The sequence below is a fragment of the Canis lupus genome, chromosome 32 (assembly GCF_003254725.2).
Source record: "Canis lupus dingo isolate Sandy chromosome 32, ASM325472v2, whole genome shotgun sequence".
Classification (NCBI taxonomy): domain Eukaryota; kingdom Metazoa; phylum Chordata; class Mammalia; order Carnivora; family Canidae; genus Canis; species Canis lupus.
The window spans coordinates 24,528,060-24,551,598 of record NC_064274.1 but is presented as its reverse complement, the minus strand read 5'-3'; the positions used below and the strand labels follow the sequence as shown (position 1 = coordinate 24,551,598).

At 35.7% G+C, this 23,539-nt stretch overlaps 1 protein-coding gene across 6 annotated transcripts in view; it reads left to right on the top strand.

The window, feature by feature from the left end:
* The window catches only part of CENPE (centromere protein E), an 82,904-nt gene that overhangs the window by 6,976 nt on the left and 52,389 nt on the right, over nucleotides 1-23,539 (top strand). For all 6 annotated transcript variants that reach the window (XM_025422889.3, XM_025422898.3, XM_025422891.3 and 3 more), the window contains exons 2-16: nucleotides 3,397-3,488; nucleotides 4,837-4,926; nucleotides 5,012-5,130; nucleotides 5,836-5,955; nucleotides 6,416-6,497; nucleotides 6,651-6,718; nucleotides 6,792-6,857; nucleotides 9,965-10,016; nucleotides 12,529-12,616; nucleotides 12,947-13,076; nucleotides 13,625-13,744; nucleotides 15,192-15,350; nucleotides 18,061-18,202; nucleotides 19,285-19,373; nucleotides 20,641-20,808. In XM_025422889.3, the coding sequence (XP_025278674.1) occupies nucleotides 3,397-3,488; nucleotides 4,837-4,926; nucleotides 5,012-5,130; nucleotides 5,836-5,955; nucleotides 6,416-6,497; nucleotides 6,651-6,718; nucleotides 6,792-6,857; nucleotides 9,965-10,016; nucleotides 12,529-12,616; nucleotides 12,947-13,076; nucleotides 13,625-13,744; nucleotides 15,192-15,350; nucleotides 18,061-18,202; nucleotides 19,285-19,373; nucleotides 20,641-20,808 (1,585 nt within the window). The remainder of the gene's footprint in view (nucleotides 1-3,396; nucleotides 3,489-4,836; nucleotides 4,927-5,011; nucleotides 5,131-5,835; nucleotides 5,956-6,415; nucleotides 6,498-6,650; nucleotides 6,719-6,791; nucleotides 6,858-9,964; nucleotides 10,017-12,528; nucleotides 12,617-12,946; nucleotides 13,077-13,624; nucleotides 13,745-15,191; nucleotides 15,351-18,060; nucleotides 18,203-19,284; nucleotides 19,374-20,640; nucleotides 20,809-23,539) is intronic.

Sequence of the window (23,539 nt, the reverse complement as noted above, 5' to 3'; positions counted from 1 at the left end):
TGGACTGCTAGTCCTAAAGTGCACCCTCCAGATGAATCTTAGGCTAGCAAGGAATCCTATAAATTACTTTATTCCTCAAAGTTCTCTTGTTTGAGCCCTCCTCCTTTGGTCATGTAAATTCACTTGCATGCCTAGCCCCATGGTGCCTGATCTGTCAGGCCAATTATTGGCCAATTTCATTTAGGTTTTCCTCCCCTCACCCTTGCTGCCTTTCTGTTCCCTTACCTGTGGCCCCCTTTAGGAGCATGGCCCTGCAATAAGCAAAACCCCTGAGCTGGGGAAAAGCCAATTCAGAAAGCTCGAAAACAGAAAGTGGAACTGGTTAGGGTTAGGCCAATATTCCCTTCCTTTGGGGAAGGGGGATTGACCAAACCTTTCCCCAGAAGCCTGTCACCTGAGTGTTTAAGACCAGCAGCTGCACTATTTGCCTTTAACTGGCTGACAGATGTCTGGTTTTGCTGTTTGTTACAAGAAGAGGTTATCCAAGGGAAAGACTTCTCCCAGGAAAGAAAAGAAAAGAAGAGAGTCCCCTTTTACTCACCCCTCAGTGGGAGTTCTGGTTTTGGGACCAAAATGATACAGGAGAGCTTGGTTCTAGTCTCACTGAGTGGAAGAATGAATCTTGAAGATAACAGAGAGTGAGCAAATCACTAGAGCTTTATTAAGCAGAGATACAGAAAAAGCTCTCAAAAGTGAGAGAGGTGGACAGGGTTACCACTTAGGGTTTTTATAGTTTGTCTTTTACAGGAAACTGACCAGGGAACTTGGTAAGTTTCTTATCAATATCAGGGTGGATTTGTAAATATCCTGTCTATATTTAGAACAAACACCCCTGGACTTGTAAGGAACAAGATGTTTCTCTGTAAATATTGTGAACACAAACAAGGTGTTCCCTTCTCTGGTTAATGTCTGCTCCGTAACACTTTTCTAGGTCTGGGATTTCTGTGATTGCTTGGTAGCCATTAAAGGGGGATACTCCCTAACATTTTGGAGCTAGGGAGCCAGGTTTATTATTTTTTTTAATTTTATTTATTTATTTATTTATTTATTTATTTATTTATTTATTTATTTATTTATTTATTTATTTATTTATTGTTTCTACTGTCCTATCTCTGTTTTTTGGGGATGGGTAGGATCCTGACTCTAGAGCCTTTCCTTTATCTTTCCCTGTCTAGCCCTGTCTGCCCCTCTTGTTCCTACATCACTACCATCATTGTCTCTGTGGATGTGGATCCACATTCTGGGCGAGAAGATAGGTAATAAAAAAAATACAAACTGTTAAGTTGACATAACATTATAGGAGTAATAAATGCTGTAGAGAAAAAGCCAGAAGGGGAAGAAATGAAGTCTTTGCCTTCACTCCAGAATACTAGCGTATTTTGCGTGTAAGAAATAATTGCTAAATATTACCAGGTGTTTAATAAATGACAGTATCAAAATCAAGAATTTCCAATTTTTTTATAAATTTATTTTTTATTGGTGTTCAATTTGCCAACATATAGAATAACACCCAGTGCTCATCCCATCAAATGCCCCCCTCAGTGCCTGTCACCCAGTCACCTCCACCCCCCGTCCACCTCCCCTTCCACCACCCCTAGTTCGTTTCCCAGAGTTAGGAGTCTCTCATGTTCTGTCTCCCTTTCTGATATTTCCACTCATTTTTTCTCCTTTCCCCTTTATTCCCTTTCACTACTTTTTATATTCCCCAAATGAATGAGACCATATAATGTTCTTCTCCGATTGACTTATTTCACTCAGCATAATACCCTCCAGTTCCATCCACGTCGAAGCAAATGGTATTGGTATTTGTGGTATTTGTCATTTCTAATGGCTGAGTAATATTCCATTGTATACATAAACCACATCTTCTTTATCCATTCATCTTTCGATGGACACCGAGGCTCCTTCCAGTTTGGCTATTGTGGACATTGCTGCTATAAACATTGGGGTGCAGGTGTCCCGGCATTTCATTGCATCTGTATCTTTGGGGTAAATCCCCAGGAGTGCAATTGCTGGGTCGTAGGGCAGATCTATTTTTAACTCTTTGAGGAACCTCCACATAGTTTTCCAGAGTGGCTGCACCAGTTCACATTCTCACCAACAGTGCAAGAGGGTTCCCCTTTCTCCGCATCCTCTCCAACATTTGTTGTTTCCTGTCTTGTTAATTTTCCGCATTCTCACTGGTGTGAGGTGGTATCTCATTGTGGTTTTGATTTGTATTTCCCTGATGGCAAGTGATGCAGAGCATTTTCTCATGTGCTTGTTGGCCATGTCTATGTCTTCCTCTGTGAGATTTCTCTTCATGTCTTTTGCCCATTTCATGATTGGATTGTTTGTTTCTTTGCTGTTGAGTTTAATAAGTTCTTTATAGATCTCGGAAACTAGCCCTTTATCTGATATGTCATTTGCAAATACCTTCTCCCATTCTGTAGGTTGTCTTTTAGCTTTGTTGACTGTTGCTTTTGCTGTGCAGAAGCTTTTTATCTTGATGAAGTCCCAATAGTTCATTTTTGCTTTTGTTTCCCTTGCCTTCATAGATGTATCTTGCAAGAAGTTACTGTGGCCAAGTTCAAAAAGGGTGTTGCCTGTGTTCTCTAGGATTTTGATGGAATCTTGTCTCACATTTAGATCTTTCATCCATTTTGAGTTTATCTTTGTGTATGGTGAAAGAGAGTGGTCTAGTTTCATTCTTCTGCACGTAGATGTCCAATTTTCAGGAATTTCCTATTTTTAAAGGGCTTATCGTGTAACGCATTAGAAGACAGTTACATAAAAAACCATTACAATACATGATAACAAGCGTTATGGTGGCTAGAGGAGTCATTCATGCCTCTGAGATGACACCAGGGACAGAGCTGGTGTCAGGAAGTCCTGACACTTTCCATGAATGAAAGAACAGTTACTTAATGGAAAGGTAAGTCAGGGTATTCCAGATACAGAGGGGCTGCATTTCTTATTTTGAAAGGGATCTTCAGGTGGCTGTATGGAGGTAGCTATATATCGGAATTTAGCACAAGATAACATTGAAGAGAGAAATAAACATGATCCAAATCTAGTGTGCCATGGTAAGAACTTCAGATGTTTTCTTAAAGTTTTGAGCAAGAGGGATATAATCAGAGTTGCATTTGAATGTATCTTTTCAGCAACCAGTACTGGGTAGGAAGGTGGAAATCAAGAACTTCACAAAGAAATTCCCATGGGAAGGCAGGAGGTTACTAGTTCCCACTTACAAGTATTGACCTCTCAAAGTCACATTTTCCATATTTCTCTTATACATAGCATAAGCCAATACTGTCTTTTAAAATAATCTTCAGAAGTTGGGAATCTTTTATCTGTCCCCTATAATATGATTTCTATGACCAGTTTTACTAAAGTGCAATGTTTTTTTTCTTTCAGAGAAGAAGCTCTTGGAGGAGATACCCAAATTTACTGGAAAACTGACAATAATGCCATTTATCAAGTTGATGGCAGTAAATCCTTCAATTTTGGTAGGCTTATAATAGCATCAAAAGTTAATCTGTCATCCTTTTCCTATTAGGAATATAAAAGCCTTTTATATTCCTGGACTTGGCATTAAAGATCAGACTAAAACTTCTATAAACTGCTTCAGTAGAAGCTTTAAAAAATTGTTCATCCATCTTGTGTGATATATAAGATAATAAATTGATACTTAAAATGCAATTATATCAGAGTGCCTTATAGTTCAAACTAACATGTTTTCTCTTATTCGTTAGTGTCACAAAACCCCATAAGCGTAAACCATGTTGCTTAATGTCAAATCATCTTTAAGATCTTTCAGTTTATTTATTTATTTTTTAAGATTTTATTTATTCATGAGAGATGCAGAGACATAGGCAGAAGGAGAAGCAGGCTCCATTCAGGAAGCCCAATGTGGGACTCGATCCCAGGACTCCAGGATCTCACCCTGAGCCAAAGGCAGACGCTCAACTGCTGAGCCACCCAGGCGTTCTTCTTTCAGCGTAGTATATACTTTCCATAATTATTTTTAAGGAATTATTTTTAAGAAATCCCCATAAAGAATAAATAGTAAAGATATTCCTTCTTTGCTGGAATACAGCAGATACCTACCCTGTCTTATGTGGAACTTACCATATGGTGAGAGAAAGGCTTTAAACAAGTAATTAGCCTTGTGTTGACACAAGCTCTGTGAGAGTTTATGGTAAATCTAACTAGTCTAGGTGTCTAAAAGGGTACCACTGACCTGGGACCTGCAGGATGCGTGAGAGCTAGCTAGGATAAACATGGAGACACTGAAGGTTGACTAAGTTGATTTGTGTGTTGATTTAATATGGATATGTGCTGAGAGTATGCCAGACACCGTTCTAAACATGCATGCATATTAACTCATGAATCCTCCAAACAAGCTTATATGACCAGTACCTTTCCATTTCAGTGAGGAACGGAAACAGGCCTGCAGTCACACAGCCAGCAAATGGAAGGGTCAGACTCCAAATCCAGCCACACTAGCATGCTACCACTTAGGCACCTCAGGGCAACAGTGAGGTCCTCTCAACTGCAGGAGTAAGAATGGTTAGGCAGTTCGACTAGCATTAAACTAGAAAGCCATCATAAAAGGTTTTAGATCAAAGCTATATGAAAGAGAAAAATAATTTCTGGTAAAGGACTGTTTTTAGAGCATTAACATAACTTTTAAAGAAGTATGAACAACAAATAAGGTGAAGAGAATATTGTGTCCTAAATATCTTACCATATCCTGACAATTTTATTTCTTTGGACAACTGCTAAGCAAGACAACAAAGTTGATTTGTTTGATTTAACTTTTGTGTATATGTGTGTGGTTTGTCTTTTTTTTAGATCGTGTTTTTCACAGTAATGAAACTACTAAACATGTGTATGAAGAAATAGCAGTCCCAATCATAGATTCTGCCATACAAGGCTACAATGGTTTGTATTCACTGTAGAAATATTTGCGTATCAGTTCTGTGTTCAAGTATTGATAGTTTTACACGTGTGTGATTTATTTTTACAGGTACCATATTTGCCTATGGGCAGACTGCTTCAGGAAAAACATACACGATGATGGGTTCACAGGATTATTTGGGAGTAATACCCAGGGCAATTCATGACATTTTTCAAAAAATTAAAAAGGTAAATACCTAGGTAAACTTCTAGTACGTACAGATAAAAGTAATAATAGTAGGATCACATAACCTTAGTATTATCTTGTAATGATGAAAGGAAGTAGGTTTAGGGTTATCTCTTCATTAGCTATGGGTAAAGACGGTATAACATGAATTCCTTTTTTCCACACAAACTTACTTTGTAGAGCTTACAGTTTTTTCATTCTTTCCCTTGAATCCTGAAACAGTACTAATGACACCGAGAAGTAGGTGTCGAGGAACAGGAATATCTTACCAGAATGGTTAGCTCCACATTGCCTTTGCTTAGCTACCAGTGATTATTAAGGGGCAGAGAAAAGTAGAGGTAGAGAAAAGACCAGAATAAGCAACCTACTTTAAGAGTTGGTTTTAGGTTTATTTTTTCATTACTTTTTTAATGATTTTTAATGTCCTTATTTGAACATTCATTGGTAGGGTTTTATTTTTAGAGTTTAGAGAGATGGACTGAGCACTCTCCTTTTCTAATAATTTGATACTATTCATTATTCCTGAAACCTATTTTTAAGTTCTTGTATTTATTGTCTATATAAAATCAAATGAGGTTTTGTTCGTTTTCTTTACGAAGATAATTCTCAGAACATTTCTATATTTAATATTAGCACATAAATACTCAATATTAGGTTTTCATAAATGGATGATCTCTGATGTTTTTACATATTTCTTTTCCTTCTAGTTTCCTGATAGGGAATTTCTCTTACGTGTGTCTTACATGGAGATATACAATGAAACCATTACAGACTTACTCTGTGACACTCAAAAAATGAAGCCTTTAATAATTCGGGAAGACTTCAATGTGAGTAACAGAGTTGAGATGGCTCTAAAAACAAACTTGCTTATTGAGATTATTGTTCTTGAACATTTACCTTTAAGTTCTGTAGTTTTTAAACTGTCTCCTGTTTGTATGGTTTATTTTTTGTTTCTTAAGTGTTTACAGAGATCGCATATGAGCAATATATATAGTTTTTAAACATTGACAGCTGTGGTATTTTGACATAAGTGCCTTAAAGAGCAAGATGGAAATTTCAGGTTAGAATATGGTGTACTTTGGGATAGGAAATAAATTGTACATATCATAGGTTTACTTGTTACTTTCATATATTTTCCACTTGTAACTTCCACAAATGAATTCTATAATAGTTTACACCTTTTTTGAGAGTGTTTAGCCATTAAAGAAGGATAAACACTTACCATGATGTGTTTCTTATCTCTTAGTAATTTCTTCTCTACTCTTCTCATAATTAAACTTGTTTCAGAGGAATGTGTACGTGGCTGATCTCACAGAAGAAGTTGTTTATACATCAGATATGGCTTTGAAGTGGATCACAAAGGGAGAAAGTAAGACTTTATACTATATTTCTCCAAAACACTTGTAAAAACTATTCAGCTAAATGTATTTAGGTTTCAAATCACATCTTTCACTCTAAAAAAACAAGTTGATGTTCTTTGGAATTTTATGTACACAGCTGAAACATGATTTGCTTTTTACAGAGAACAGACATTATGGAATTACAAAAATGAATCAAAGAAGCAGTCGTTCTCATACCATATTTAGGATGGTAGGTAACTCTCTGTTTGGCCTCTCCAATTAAAAATGCACTAAGTTTTTTACAAGTTTTCTTTTCTGTCTAGATTTTGGAAAGTAGAGAGAAAGGGGAACCTTCCAATTGTGACGGATCTGTCAAAGTGTCCCATTTGGTAAGTACTGATGGACCATGATGCTGTACCATATGGGTCAAAGCATAATTTAATTTGGTTGCTGGATGTTTGGTTTCCTAAGAACTGTTAACTGAATTAAGAAGGCAGAAACATGTATAAATTGGTAGTTTAATTAATTTCATCTATAAACATGAAATTACTAGCTAAAACATAGGAAGAATTCAGAGGGTCTTTCTTTCTGTTGTTATGGGTGCCATCTCCTATGATTTATATGGAAAGACTTTTCCTAACCAGAGTTCTTGGGGAGAGTTTCCATTTGCATTTAGGAGTTAGAGTATTCTTGGAATGGGAGTGGGGGCCATTTGGTTTTGTTGTTGTTTTGGTCTTTGCCTATAGAATTGAAACTTATGATATCAACAGAAACCTAGCTGGGACTGGTAAACAGTAAATCACATTACTCAAGTATATTTGTAAATATAATAAGAAAATGTTTTATATTATAAACCTAGTGTCTTAGATTATAAATCCCTTGAAGGGAAGAGTGATATCTTATGCATATTTATAGCCTCAGCGCATTTTACATAGTTTATATTCAATACTTGTTTGTTGAATAGTGAATGTAAACATTATTCAGATGTTCCTTTATTCCACATCAGTAAACCTCCCCTTCCTTCTTGTTGTACTCTTATCACTTCCCTCTTTTTTTGGTGCTTCCTTCCTGTTTCTTCCAATATTCTCTGTCTTCATGGTCTAAATTTTTTAGCTTTTTTAAAATTTTTTTTTTCTTTTTTTTATTTATGATAGTCACAGAGAGAGAGAGAGAGAGAGAGGCAGAGACACAGGCAGAGGGAGAAGCAGGCTCCATGCACTGGGAGCCTGAGGTGGGATTCGATCCCGGGTCTCCAGGATCGCGCCCTGGGCCAAAGGCAGGCGCCAAACCGCTGCGCCACCCAGGGATCCCAATTTTTTAGCTTTGTATAGGATGATGTCAGATTATTTTTTCCCTAAAGTTTTCAAATCAAATAGAATAATTTTTTTTTCACTTTCAGATTTGAGAAATCAGAATCTTAATTAAATATCGAATTCTAGTTTGCCTAGAATTATTTTACTGTACCACTCTTAACCAACCTAATTTCACTTCCTTCTACTCCATGTGAGCTGCTCTCTGATAGGTAGATTGGGTCTCTTGGTGCCTTGAACACTGATACTTGTTACCACCTTTATTTCTTAATTCATGCTGTCTTCCTCACCATTTTACTCCTTTATTACGTATCTAGGTCTTCTGTAATATAGATACTATACAAGAAAGATTAGACGTTGAGTATTTTAGAGACAGTAGTGTCTGAGACCGTACATAACTAAAGCAGAAGTACACATAATTAATGCCCATCCTGAAAGTCTCCACACAGAGATAGAATTTAAATCTCTTTGTTTTAATTCATTAAAAATACTTGCTGAGCTTTCATCACATTCTGAGCGTAGTACGGCTCTGAGATTGAAAGAATAAAGAAGATATCTCTCCACCACTCACTGTCTGCACTGCTACTTCCCTGGCCCAGGCTGCATCACCTGTCATTCAGACTCCTGCAGAAGCCTCCTAACCAGACTCCCTGCTGCCACTCTTGCCCCTCTCCAGTTCTTCTCCATCCAGGGGCCACAGGCTATCCTTCAGAAAGTTAAATCAAGATGTGTTTGTCACTCTCTTGCTTAAACCCTTTCCCATCACATTTAGAAATTCCAGAGTTCTTACTCTTCCTTACAATGCCCTGCACAGTTCAACCCCCACCTACTTCTCTTACCCTATATTGTCCCATTTTTACTTCACCAACTCTGCCACACTGCCCTATTTTTGAATAGACCAAGCTGATTTCTGCTTAGTGACTGGGTGTCCTGGCTATTCTTTCTATCCAGAGTATGGTTCACTTGGTCTTTGCATGACTAGCCTCCTCTTCTCTGTCATTCCAGATGGTAGCTTAATGGGAGATCTTCTGCCATTAAGCTACCATCTGCTTATGCCATGGTAGCCATGGCATGTCTAAAGAACCTGCTCTGTACCTTCCTCTTTCCTCTTTCAGCATTTTATTTAAATTTTCTTAAACACTTACCATGATGTGTTTCTTATCTCTTTTTCTCACTTCTCACCTCCTCTTCCCATCCGGCCCCATGTAGAATAAAAGCTCTGTGAATACTGAGAACTTACTTTTCTGGTTCACTGCCATATCCCTAGCACCTAACACACTGCCTGGAGCATGACAGGCAGTAACCTTTGTCAACAATATTTGTGAACTGAAGGAGAGGCCAGTGCTTTTAAAGACTCTACAGTGTATTTAGAGACACAAATGACTAGCTCAACATAGTAAGTGCTAAAGAATAAGTTGTATTTTCAAAGACCTCTGGGGAGTACAGGATTGAAAGAGAAGTTTATTTAAGGTGTGGGAGAAGAAGGATAAAGGTGGAAAAGTTTTACTAAGGAGGTAACAGTTGTCTTGGTCCTGAATAAAAAATAGGGGCAGACTAGAATATTAGAACTAACTAAACAAAGGGAGTGGCAAGGGACATCTGGTGGCTCAGCAGTTAAGTGTCTGCCTTCCGCCCAGGATGTGATCCTGGAGTCCCTGGGATCAAGTCCCACATCAGGCTCTCCCTGCATAGAGCCTGCTTCTCCCTCTGCCTATGTCTCTGTCTCTCTCTTTCTCTCTGTGTTTCTCATGAATAAATAAACTCTTTTTAAAAAGGGGGGGGGGGGAGTGGCAAAAGGTAGCTCTTGGAAGCATAGAAAAAATACGTAAGACATTAAGGGATAGGCAGTAGGTCAGCTAGAATTCACAGTGAGTACTGGCTAGATTTAAGGCTGGAGCAACAAAGTGCCAGTTAGTAAAGAATCGTATTCACTGCTAAGGTTTTGAACTTTGTGTAGAAAATGGAGAACCTATTCTGACAGTATTTTGGAGGATATGTTATAAAGAATGAACAAGGTTTACAGATCAGTTTGACTCAGAAAGGGGAAGGCCTAAACAGTGGGATGAAAGACAAGCATTTCAGATGGATATGCAAATAGACCATGTGTTAAAATTGTTCTTTCAGTAATTGGGATTTTTTAATTTCAAGTTACCCTTCCTAAAGTTTTATTTTTATCTATCTTACAGAATTTGGTTGATCTTGCAGGCAGTGAAAGAGCTGCTCAAACAGGCGCTGAAGGTAATGAAAACTCATAAATGGATTTGATCTCAATGTCATCTTGTTCTTTTACAGAATAAAAAAAGTGCTACCTTGCATTTTAGAGACTATTAAAAATGGTAATTTTGTCATGAAAGTCTTTAACATAAACTGTAGCTTCTGAGGGCACTTGGGTGGTTTAGTCAGTTAAATGTCCCAACTCTTGATATCGGTTTAGGTCATGAGCCCTGTGTTAGGCTCGTGCTGGGTGTGGAGCCTACTTGAGATTTTTCTCTCCCCCACTCCACTCTCATGTTCTCTTTCTCAAAATATTTCTTTTTAAATGTCTTTTAAAGATTTTATTTATTTATGAGAGAGAGTGCACGCGCGCACACACAAGCGGAGGGCAGGGAGGGCCAGAGGGAGAATTAGACTCCCCATTGAGCAGGGAGCCCAACATGGGGCTCAATCTAAGGATCCTGGGATCATGACCTGAGCTGAAGGCAGATACTTAATCAACTGAGCCACCCAGGTGCCTCAAAGTTAAAAACGTTTTTAAAGTTCATTTAAAAGCATCTGTATCACTGTTGGGGATTTACCCCAAAGATTCAGATGCAATGAAACGCCAGGACACCTGCACCCCGATGTTTATAGCAGCAATGTCCACAATAGCCAAACTGGAAGGAGCCTCGGTGTCCATTGAAAGATGAATGGATAAAGAAGATGTGGTTTATGTATACAATGGAATATTACTCAGCCATTAGAAACGACAAATACCCACCATTTGCTTCGACGTGGATGGAACTGGAGGGTATTATGCTGAGTGAAATAAGTTGATCGGAGAAGGACAAACATTATATGGTCTCATTCATTTGGGGAATATAAATAATAGTGAAAGGGAATAGAAGGGAAGGGAGAAATGGGTAGGAAATATCAGAAAGGGAGACAGAACATGAAGACTCCTAACTCTGGGAAACGAACTAGAGGTCGTGGAAGGGGAGGAGGGTGGGGTGGGGTGAATGGGTGACAGGCACTGAGGTTGGCACTTGACGGGATGAGCACTGGGTGTTATTCTGTATGTTGGCAAATTGAACACCAATAAAAAAAAATTTATTTAAAAAAACATCTGTATCTGGCAAATTACCTATTTTAGGCTACTATAGCATCAATTAAAAAGCTTAATTAACTATGCAGTTGGTAGGATTGGATAGCCACAGAGTTTGTGAGAGTGCCATGAAAACCATCTAAATTTTCATAATTAGTAAGGAAATTCAGAAAGTTAGTGGAATACAAAATTAATATACAGACATTAATAATTCATAATACAAACAACAACCAGTTAGTATATTTAGTATACAGAAAGATACCATTTACAATAATGACTTGAAGATCTAATACCTAGGTAGAAACTCAACAAAAATTACCCAAGACCAAAATAAAGAAAACTCTAAAGCAGACCTAAGGGACATAATCAAATATTAAAATAAATGGAAAAACATACTTAGATGGGAAGTTTCAAAATTATGAAGATGTCAGACCTTTCTATGTTAATATCCTACAGCCTAACAGAGATACTCATTGAGCATGTCCTATGTCTACCAAACTAGTGGATCCTGCAACCTGTGAATAAGAAATGAGTATTTGTGTTTTAATCTGGCATGTTAAATAGCATATTATATCTGGCATATTACAGCAGTAGGTGAATAATTCACCTGTGAAGTACTAGCTGTCCAAAACTATTTATTGTAGTACTTTTTGTGTATGTGGTAGATTGAAAACCTACATGTCCCTCAATAGAGTGCTGAGTGAATGAATTCTGATATATCCATACAGTGGAATTTTATGCTGGTAAAAGGAAGGAAAAACACCAGTGTTTACTGATATGATATATAAATTAAAACAAAAAACCCACAGTACAGATTAGCATATATACTGTGCTACTATTTGTGTAAAAAAGGATAGGAAGAAACAAATGTATATGAGTTTGTATTTCTAAGAATCTTTACAAGAGTCGACTAACAAAAGTGATTTCCCAGTAGGAGGACTGGAACTGATTAAATGGAACATTAGAGTGGAAGAGAGTTTTTTTTTTTCAGTGTTGTTTTTCTTGTTTTGTTTGTTTACACGTAAGCCATGTGAGCATCTTAGTTTAAAAATAAGAACTTACCCTATAGGAATTAATTTGGTTGCTAAACATATAGTTGCCTATATTTGGAGGTTTGGAACAAACAGATTTAAACTGAGGAGCTAGGTTTTTTTTGGAAGTGAACTTCCCTCTGATTGATTGATTGATTGATTGATTTTTTTTTTTTTTGCCTTAGCTATCTATTTCTTTTCGTTCTTTCTCTCAGGTGATAACCTTTCTGATCCACTTAATAGGTGGGAGGAATAAGGAGAGCGCTCCTTATAGCAGTGGTATTAAAGGGGATTTCAGTCTAATAAAAAGCATATACTTTACCATCTGATGCTTTAATTTTTAACTTCTCATAATTTATAAGTTCATCATCTAGTACAGAGGTCAATTTTTGTTTTCATATTTGCCTAATAAATGCAGGTGTGCGACTCAAAGAAGGCTGTAATATAAATCGAAGTTTATTTATTTTGGGACAAGTAATCAAGAAACTTAGTGATGGACAAGTTGGGTAAGTTTATTCCATTGTACATTTACCTATTAATGCTTACTTTCATGAGGTTGAAAATTGTAATGTTTCAGTTGCAATCAAATAATGTACTGATTTCTTCCATGTATTAAAAAAGCTTTTGTGAATCTGAGCATGCGTAGTTATACATATGACTGTGATCTAAATTTTTTATTTTAAATATTTTTTAGTTAGTAGTTTTGATCTGCCTCACATAACCTGTAAAGAAATTTTTTTAAACTGTAGCTAATTTAAGATTCTGCATTAAAAACCAACCACTTTGTTGTATAAAAATTCTTATTATTTTTTTCCCCAAACTCCTTTCTCACAAAGTGGTTTCATAAATTATCGAGATAGTAAATTAACACGAATTCTCCAGAATTCCTTGGGTGGAAATGCAAAAACACGTATCATCTGCACGGTTACTCCAGTGTCTTTTGATGAAACCCTTACAACTCTACAGGTAAGTTTAATTTTTATTTCAATATGGGGGGGAAATCATCTTTAAGCAGAAAAAATAACCCACTAAAATTAGTGTATCTTTTTTTTTTAATGATATAATGTACCAGCTACAATAAAACTGATGTGTTGCCTACTAAATTTCACAATTTAGCAGTCTTAGAAGATAAGACCTGTCTTCCAATGTGATTGCCTTGGATTAATTAACTATTAATAAATAGTTTGGAGGAAGGAGAGGTACTTCCAAGTAGAAGCAAACTTCAAAGTAGAGGGAGCATTTACACTGGAGTTACTGGGATTCCAGTAAGCCAATGTTTTAGGTTCGCTGTTGGCATCCATCTGTCTTCAAGATAATTTCCTTCACTCTTCTGAAGACTAGTAGCCAGTGTAAATTATAAGGACATGGAATACTCTGCATGTTCAAAAGTATTTTAATCTACTTAGGAAGAGTATTGATCTTTCTTTATAAAACTTAATTATAAAAAAACCCTAAATATTATTAATTAATTTTTTAATATTGAACACTTAACAGTCTTATATTTTTTCCCCCAGTTTGCAAGCACTGCCAAGTATATGAAGAATACTCCTTATGTTAATGAGGTATCAAGTGATGAAGCTCTCTTGAAAAGATACAGAAAAGAAATAATGGATCTTAAGAAACAGTTGGAGGAGGTATGTATGAATGAAGTATTTTAGTAAAGAATAGGGACGGAATGAGAACTAATATCTGCCCAAATGCCCAGAGATCCATTATTCATTAATAGTTGAGATCTATAACCTAAATTTATTGGGGTGGGAGGTTATATGTTTATTTTTTATTTTATTTAAATTCAATTAACATGGGGATCCCTGGGTGGCTCAGTGGTTTGGCGCCTGCCATTGGCCTTGGTCGCGATCCTGGAGTCCTGGGATCGAGTCCCACGTCGGGCTCCAGGCTTGGAGCCTCCTCCTGTGTCTCTGCCTCTCTCTCTCTCTCTCTCTCTCTGTCTATCATAAATAAATAAATCTTAAAAAATAAATAAATAAATTCAGTTAACATATAATGTATTATTGGTTTCAGAGGTAGAATTCAGTGATTCATCAGTGTTATATATAACACCCAGTGCTCCTTATATCACCCAATTACCCCATGCTTCCACCTACCCCACCCCCCTCCAGCAACCCTCAGTTGTAACCTATATTTAAAACAGCTTTCAAAAAAATAAAAAATAAAAATAAAAAATAAAAAAAATAAAAAATAAAACAGCTTTCAAGTAAGGAGAAATCAACTCATAAAAATTTTAGTTTAATTGACTATAAACTGAAAACTTTAGGTTTCTTAAAATTATTTTAGATTTTGTTTTTCATTTCCAAAGGGCAAAATTTGAGATTTTTAAATGAACCAAGTAGAGATATTCTTTCTAAATTATCACAGATACATAGGGAATTAGGTTAAAAAGAGAGACCACATATAGTTACTTAAAACTATCTTTTGTATTTTCACATTATCTTGAATTCTTCTTCTGACCCTGAGATAACCGTCTAATATGGTAGCATAATCACTTGTCATAATTTCTTTGTTTTAACCATTATGGTTTCATATTTTGTAAAAATCTTATATTTTAGTTATCTTTTTAAAAATGAGCTGAAATTTTAAAAAATAAAATATAAAATGAACTAAAATGCCAAATGGAAGTCTTATGAGAACATCTGTTCTTTTGCTGTAGGTATTGCAAGTCTCTGCTTTTATGACTTCTGTACCTATTATTTATATATTTTTAGGCAATTAATGGAATTACTTTAACAGCCTTGTTACAATCTTATATATGGCATCTAGAATACTCACATGGGAAAAATACATTTTATACTTCATTATATGTTTGAGAAATTACCATGGTAACTGCCATAGTATTAATCTTTTGTAGGTAGGGTATATTTCATTTCACTAAACCTGATGTGGGGCTCAATCTAACAACCCTGAGATCATGACCTGATCTGAAGTCAAGAGTCGGACGCTTAACCGACTGAGCCACCCAAGAGCTGCCACATGTGAATTTAATATTCTATTCTTAAACTACTTTCAAGGATTTAAAATCTAGCTACAATTATTATTAACATAACTTAATATTACATACCATAGGTTTCCTTAGAGACTCGGGCCCAGGCAATGGAAAAAGACCAGTTGGCCCAACTTTTAGAAGAAAAAGATTTACTTCAAAAAGTACAGACTGAGAAAATTCAGAACTTAACACGGATGCTGGTGACCTCTTCTTCCCTCACATCACATCAGGAATTAAAGGTAAAATTTAAAAGATGACAACTCAGGCTTGGTATACAGAGACTAGGATAGGTATTCCTATATGTTTATTATATAGTTACATATCTCTTAACCCCTTGATACAATATATTCAGAAAACCTGGAACATTTTGTGTGTTTGCTATGCATCAGCAAAACCTAGAGGTTCACTAAAAATATTGATCTCTGAGCTTACATTTAGAGATTTTAATTCAAGAAGTCTGAAATATTGACAAGCAATCTATGTACAATATGCTTAAGAAATTCTAACGAAGTTGGCCAAATGATTGGAAGCATAGATGTCTAGGATATATGGTAATATTTTCTATTTAAAGAAATATTAATCTCAGGAAAATTGATCTAGAATATGGATCACAATGATCAAAATTCTGACTTCCAGTATTTGTACTTTTTGTTTTGACTAGTTAGGTTTTTTTTAGTCCAGTAGATATTTTTTGGCTATGATGGTATCATGATTAAAAGGATAGCCTGGAGTTTGACTGCATGGATTTAAATCCTGATGCTGTCAATTCCTAACTCTACCTTAGGCAATGTCTTAAATCCATTTGGTTGCAGTTTCCTTATCTGTAAGATAATTTGATTCCCACCTCATAGGATTGTTGTGAGAATTAGATGAAATAATATAGAATGTGCTCAGCATACTTTCCACAGGGCAGATCCTCAGAACATGGATGCTCTTAAGATAATTATTAGCAGACATTATGTTCAAGTCACCATACTAGGTATAAAGAAGGCATTTCAAGAGCTGTTTGTTGACTGATGGATGAATAGGAAACAGCCCAATGGAAGGTGTAGGGAAGAATATTTCAGGAAGAGATCCCCAAGTACAAATGCTTGGAGTAGTGAAAACAACATAATGTATTCCTTGGACTTAAAATATTTTGGTGGCAGGGTCTGACTTTAAATCACAATGAAGGATTTGAATATTACATTATGCTAAAAGCAAGGAAAAATCTTATATGGTAACATCACAGTTGTATTTCAGAAAGATGTGATTGCTAATGAGCATTGATTGGCTGGGACTCTACAAGGACTGTGACTCTAGAGATGGAAAAAAATGGATAAATTGGAGAGCTATGTAGGAGGTTGACCCAACAGGGCTTTGTGATTGTTTATATGTGAGGGGCAGGGAAAGGGCAAAAGAGGTATACAGGATGACTTGTAAACATTGCTGGGTAGTTGGTAACAGTATTCATTGTTAAGGAACACCAAATGAAGAGCAGTGGAGCTGCTGTTTTATTTGGGACATCTTCAGTTTAAGACTTGAGGCCATTGAAAATGCAAATATATGAAAATCAGGTGAACAATGTGACGTAGAGCTTTCCACTTGGACATTAGCTACTGCAGATCCAAAGTCAAGTCATAGTAATGGATGGGCTTGTTCTGAGAGCATGCTGAAAGTGAAAAGAAGACCAAAGACCAGATCCCCAGAACAGTTTTTTAGATAAAGGCAGACAATTTTTTAGATAAAAACAAGCCGAGATTAGCTCTAGAGTTAAGAAGGAAATCAGGTGAATTGTGGTCACTAAAGGAAGAGCATATTTCAGAGCGGTTGTGGTCATCAGTGTCACATTCTGATGAGAAGTTAATTAAGATAAATATAGTCAAAATTTTTTTGGATTTGGAAACAAGACGCTTATTTACAAAGCAGTTTGAGTTATGTACTAGGTATGAAAGCCACCTTACAGAGGGTTGGAATGATTCCAAGGGATGGGATCACAAACACAGTAGAGGGGACTGGACTTAGAGAAAAGGATCATTTATAAATTAGCTCACCTATGAAAAGGATGTAGTAAAAGGAATGTGGAGAGGATCAAATAAGATGAAATAGTACTTGTACCGTATAGAAGGACAAGAGAAGAATGGTAGCTGTGAAATCTGGAAAAACACAAGAAGAGGAGGAAAAATCAGCAAAGGAGAGTGAGTGGTGAGGGTAGCTGGCCGGGTGGGATAAAGACCAGAAGACAAAGGTGTTCCTAAAAGGATGAGGAAGTAGACAAATGACGAGAAAGGGCACAAAAGAAAAATGAAAAGAAAATTGTAGCTAGAGAGAAGTAAGGAGTAAAGAGTTTAAAAAAAATCAAAAGCAGACAGGCCTGGAGCATTCATTCATCAGGAGAATTCACCAGGAGGGAGCTGGTGAAGATAACAGATGAATAGATAACCAGGGAGCAAGAGGTCCCAAGGGAGAAAGGAACAATGAGGTTAGGAGCTCTGGAGCAGGCATTAGCTTTATTGAATTGAAAAAGAACTGGCATCTTGAAGGCTGTGCGTAAGATTTACTCATTGAAGAAAGTTCAGATAGACTCTTTGTCCCTTCCCAGTGAGAGCTGGACACCCCAGAGTGCTTTGGGTAGCTATGGTGTGACAGTGGCAGGTTCCCTAGATTATTTAAAAGGGTTGAGTCAGCCCATTCCTTTCAATGAAGTCCCAGAAAAGTTTGTAGGGAAACTTTCAAATAAAACATGATTTTTAAATCATAATTTCGCATCACATTTTTTTTATGGGGTTAAACACTGATTTTAAAAGTTTGAGTGTTTTCTTAGGATGTCCTTAGACTAATAAGATATTAAACCAGGCTTAAAAAGAATTCTACCAAGTCCATGGTTTCCAAAAATGTAAACTAATCCCCATGTTTTATAACAGTTGAGCTCAGATCTGCGTGAGGTAATTTTGATTTCTACCCTTTTAGGCTAAAAGAAAACGAAGAGTCACTTGGTGTCTTGGCAAAATTAACAAAATGAAGGACTCAAATTATATAAATGAATTTAATATGTCAACAAATATAACAACACGTAAGGCAGCTCTAACAGTAGTGGGCGAAATTGATGAATGTAAGTGCTTTTTCAGCTACTTTTAAATTACAGAAGCATCCCTGTAAAGAATTACTTTATTTATAACTCCATTAATGTGATAAGCATATTTAATAAAATGTATGTATTTTAAATGTGATTTCATTGGAAATAATGCTAAAAATTAGTGACTTTAAGAAAATGAACATTCGGGATCCCTGGGTGGCGCAGCGGTTTGGCGCCTGCCTTTGGCCCAGGGCGCGATCCTGGAGACCCGGGATCAAATCCCACATCGGGCTCCCGGTGCATGGAGCCTGCTTCTCCCTCTGCCTGTGTCGCTGCCTCTCTCTCTCTCTCTCTGTGACTATCATGAATAAATAAATAAAAAATCTTAAAAAAAAAAAATAGTTAAAAAAAAAAAAAAAAGAAAATGAACATTCTCCATTATTTTCACATCTCTTAATGATACACTGTAGTTAAAACACATGAGACTTTTTTTTTTTTTTTTAAGGTTTTATTTATTCATGAGAGGCACAGAGAGAGAGACAGAGACAAGGCAGAGGGAGAAACAGGCTTCCCATGGGGAGCCTGATGTGGGACTGGACCCTGGGACTCCAGGATCATGCCCTGAGCAAAGGCAGGCGCTCAACCACTGAGCCACCCAGACGTCCCCACATGAGACATTTTTATCATTGGTTTTGTACTAATCATTATCCAGTTAAATTAGTATCCATATAACATCTGCCTTAAATTTTGTCTAATCTTGAAAGGCTGGCATTACACAGGCATGTTTCAAAATAATGTGTCTCCAACATTAGCAGTATTTTTAAGGGGCATTTTAAAACCTACTTAAAATGATCACTTCCCAAATTCAGAATTTGTCCATTTAACCTATACTGTATTAAGGATTCAGTATTTTATTACTAATTCTTACTAAGAATCTTAATTCATACAGTAATATAAATGATCATATTTGTTATTAATGCATTTTTGGCATTCATGCTGTGAGCACATGTTAGCTAATTGGAGCTTATTACCTCTGATCAGATTTTTTTTTTTTGTCTTCAACTTTTAAGAAATTTTATTAACATGTTTATGGATAAATTTCCTTCTCCTAATTATAGCTCTCTGCTCAGAGTCTGATGTTTTCAGTAATACTTTTGATACATTAAATGAAACAGAGTGGAATCCAGCAACAAAGCTACTAAGTCAGGTAACTTAAATGCGTGTTATAGTATATTACCCTTACTCTTTTTAAAATTCATTTCTTATTGGTGTTTATGTTGTTGCAGTACATTACTGGCTCTGACTTAATTTCTTTAACAGTTTTGGTTCTAATTATTCACTATATTCCTAGTTGGTATCTGACATGTAGAAGGAAGCTAAAAACTTCATAATGCAGATGTATGGCAATAGGTAAACTTTTGTGTCTAGTTCTTTACCAGCAGATCTTGGTATCTATGATTTTTAATTTTTTAAGTTTTTATTTTTCCTTAGACAATCCCTAAGGATAAAAAGAGCTGATTCTTTTAAAGTGTCAAAATTCTCAGGCATATAGTAGAAGAATGGCACATCAGGGAAGCGGTAATACTGCCAAATCATACTGAAAAATAAAAGTCAATATATTAGTACGTGTGGTTTTATCAAAACTTTAAGGAATACTATAGTGAATTCTTTGGTAGGTATAGAGTCCATGTTTACTTTCTAGGCTACTAATGTCCAAAGAAATACAGTATAGTTTTATAAATGCATTTAAGAAAATTTCATGTTCGTTTTAGAATAAAATTACAGTGATTCTTAGGAATTATTATTATCATTACTTAACGATTGTATTAGTTTAAATTAAGTGAGTATTATAAAGTGCTTTTACATCTCTAAAACATTCACTAGAAGTGTGTTGTTTTTGGAAAATCCCTGATGTTAATTTTTTTTTTTTAACTTACAGTTTATCACTTTCTGATAATAGTATATAAAACAAAAACAGGCCTCTTTTGAGTATGGTAAAACATAGCAGCCATTAGAGTGTTAGAGGTCAATAAATAATACCTCTGTTCCCTTTCTAAATTCAGACCTATCTGAGAAATAAAACAGGCATCAAAAAGGTGGAGAATTAAATTATCAGCTTTATGACTATGGAGCTTAATGATCTGTGGTCAAGTGGACTTCCCAGGATGCTCCCCAGCCTCTTACATCTGAAAACTTTTCCAGTCAGATACAGGCAGAGCACTTGTTTACATGATCTTTTCTTTTTTTCATACCCCTTTCAAAATAGTCTTCTAAGCTAGTTTACGAAGTGCACACCCTTTATTTTACCCTGGATCAAGTTAGACCATTAGAAAGATATTGAAGAAGAGAATGGCCTAAGTTAACTACACGATTTAAGGTTAAAATATTTGACAAATCCAAATTCTAGTTAAGGAAACAAAGAATATATTATTTGAATTCTCTCTGACTTGAAAATCTGGTTTTGTTTCTAATAGGAGAACTTAGAAAGTGAGCTGAATTCACTTCGTGCCAACTATGATAATCTGGTATTGGACTATGAACAACTAAGACAAGAACATGAAGAAATGGAATTGAAATTAAAAGAAAAGAATGATTTGGATGAATTTGAGGCTCTAGAAAGAAAAGCAGAAAAAGATCAGGAGGTAAGAGATATGGAAACATGAAACTAAAACTACACTTTTAAAATAAGGATCATTCTCTTAAAGATACTTATTTCTAAGGTTGATATGTGGAGAATCCAACCATTTTCTCTATGTATACACAATTTAGAGAATTTAAGAAATAATTTGTTTATATTATTTTTAAAGTATTTAAATCGTATTTGTTTCACTTGTACTTCACACAAGAAGTACCAATTTAAAATGTCTGGGAAGGTTTGGTGCATCTGCCTACAGGTGGATTTGTCTTGAAGAAATGATTTCCTTGTAATTTGTATATTAGTTAATTTGTTGAGTACACTGGAAATACTGTCTAGAGTATAACCATTTCCTACTGAGACCAATATGAAATTTTACTATCTGGCTGAATGTTCTATGCATGGATACCATGTATTAATGGATTTCATTTTCTTTAAAAAATATATTCCTAAATATTTAGAACATTATTGGAATAACTGGGGAAGCTGATTTTGCTCATGTCTTTTAACATATCAGAGTTACTGTGAAAATTAGTGTAACTAATACTAGTAATGAAATTTTAAAAAATGAAACCGATCACTTAAATTTTCTAAATATTTAATATTAGGCTTCATGTGAAGAAAACCTAATCCAAAAATCCTCAGACTTCAGACACTTAGAAATTATCCAAGAAATTCAAGAGATTTCTTAGAGTCCTTAACTTAGAAGTTACAGATATTATGAATTATTTTACAGAATTTTTGAATGCATATTCATTTCTCTGGAACAAGTGTCCATAGCTGTTATCAAACTATAAAGTGATGTAGGACTCTCCTCTCCTACCTCAAGTAGTAGCCAGTGTTCTAGTGTAGTTAAAATATGAGTTTATTTGCAGCTACTTCTGAGATTACTGTAAGGTTAGCCCAAAGGGACACAATGCTTTTTCCTCTATTGCTTCATTTCTCATCCTCCTTTTTTTTTTTTCTTTAAAGGAAAAAGAGTTCAGTGCAAAAAGTATTATTTCCATTCTAAGAGGCAGTCTATGTGTTCTCCACAGGGTTTCATTTAATTTGTTTTAAAATTGGCATGTTAACAAAATACAAACTGTTGTATATTAACCCGTGGACTTCAATCAATAAAATTGAGTTTCATAAGAAGGGATGTGGTCTAGTGTCATGGTTAAGAGCATGGCTCTGGAGACAACCTTGCATCTGAGTGGAATACAAGGCCTTGAGCGAGTCCCAGAATCTCCCAGGGCTTACTTTCTAAGTTTTTTACATGATTTATATATTCAATTAATAATAAAAACTAAAGCTCACAGAGTATAGGACTTGACTCTCACATCCTGATTTTTTTTTTTTAATTTTTATTTATTTATGATAGTCACAGAGAGAGAGAGACAGAGAGACAGAGACACAGGCAGAGGGAGAAGCAGGCTCCATGCACCGGGAGCCCGACATGGGACTCGATCCCGGGTCTCCAGGATCGCGCCCTGGGCCAAAGGCAGGCGCCAAACCGCTGCGCCACCCAGGGATCCCCTGATTTTTTTTTTTTTCCTTTTAACCACACTCAAGGGGGTAACAGTGCTTTTCCTCATTATTTGGACACAATTAAATTTCTAGATTTTATAAGGTAACCTAAAATGTTAAGTAATAAAAGCTTACTCCGTTCAAAGGCAGTTCCATTCTATTTTAAACTAAAAATGAAGTCTGTGTATGCAGTAAAATATGTTCCTAAACCTCCATTTTGGGGAAAAGCTTAACCAAAAAGGAATAAAATGTCAAATTATAGCCTTAGGACATGTGGTCTTTGCCCTGGTTTGCCTAATGGTCTTATAAATCACCAGAGCTGTGTATCATTTTCAAATGGGAATATAGAAATACGGGATGTTTAGATAGTAATTTTTAGAAGGAGGGGTAGACAAGGTCAAGTATCATCAAGCTCAGGGAACAAAAGAAATTCCAACCCTCTAACTGATTTAACTTGATTTATGTTAGAATTTTAACAACTTGGAGGTTTTCATCTTAAGTTAAATATTTTCTTTCAGCTGCTGAAAATTATAGCTGAAATCTGTAATATTTTCTTAATGTAGCAACTGATTAACTATCAGTCATGTCATATACTTTCTCCTATGCTCACCATCTTAAATAATACCTCATTAGGAAGTTACAGTCCAAGCTTTACAAAAGCTAATCTTTCTCCATTAATGAGAACTAATACTTAAAAGTACTATTTCAGAAGAGAAGATTTCTTTCTAAATGTGTATTTTCTAAAATGAAGACTAATGATTTAGTTCTTTATTGGTAAATGTGATTTTGTTGCACAAAATTTACAAACAGGAAAGAAAAAAGACAAAGCCAATTTAAATTATACCCAATGCAAATGTCTGAAATTTTGCCAGTTGATAACCATTAACCATATGTGATGGTTGAAGTGTAGCTAGTCTGAATTGACTTAAGTATAGAAAAAAGAATGTAAGCTATTTCTTTAGTTTTTTATATTGATTACATGAATAAATGATAACATTTTGTTACATTGTCATTTGGATATTTATATCAGTGTGTATCAGTTGGATATTTTAGGTTACAATAGATTTTTAAAATGAATTCTGTTTTTTTAATGTGGCCAGTAGGAAAATTTTTTTTTTGATATTTTATTTAAATTCAATTTGCCAACATAATAACACCCAGGGCTCATCCTATTAAGTGAAACTTCGCTTACTAATTTGGCTCACATATTTCTGGATGATGCTGTCCTA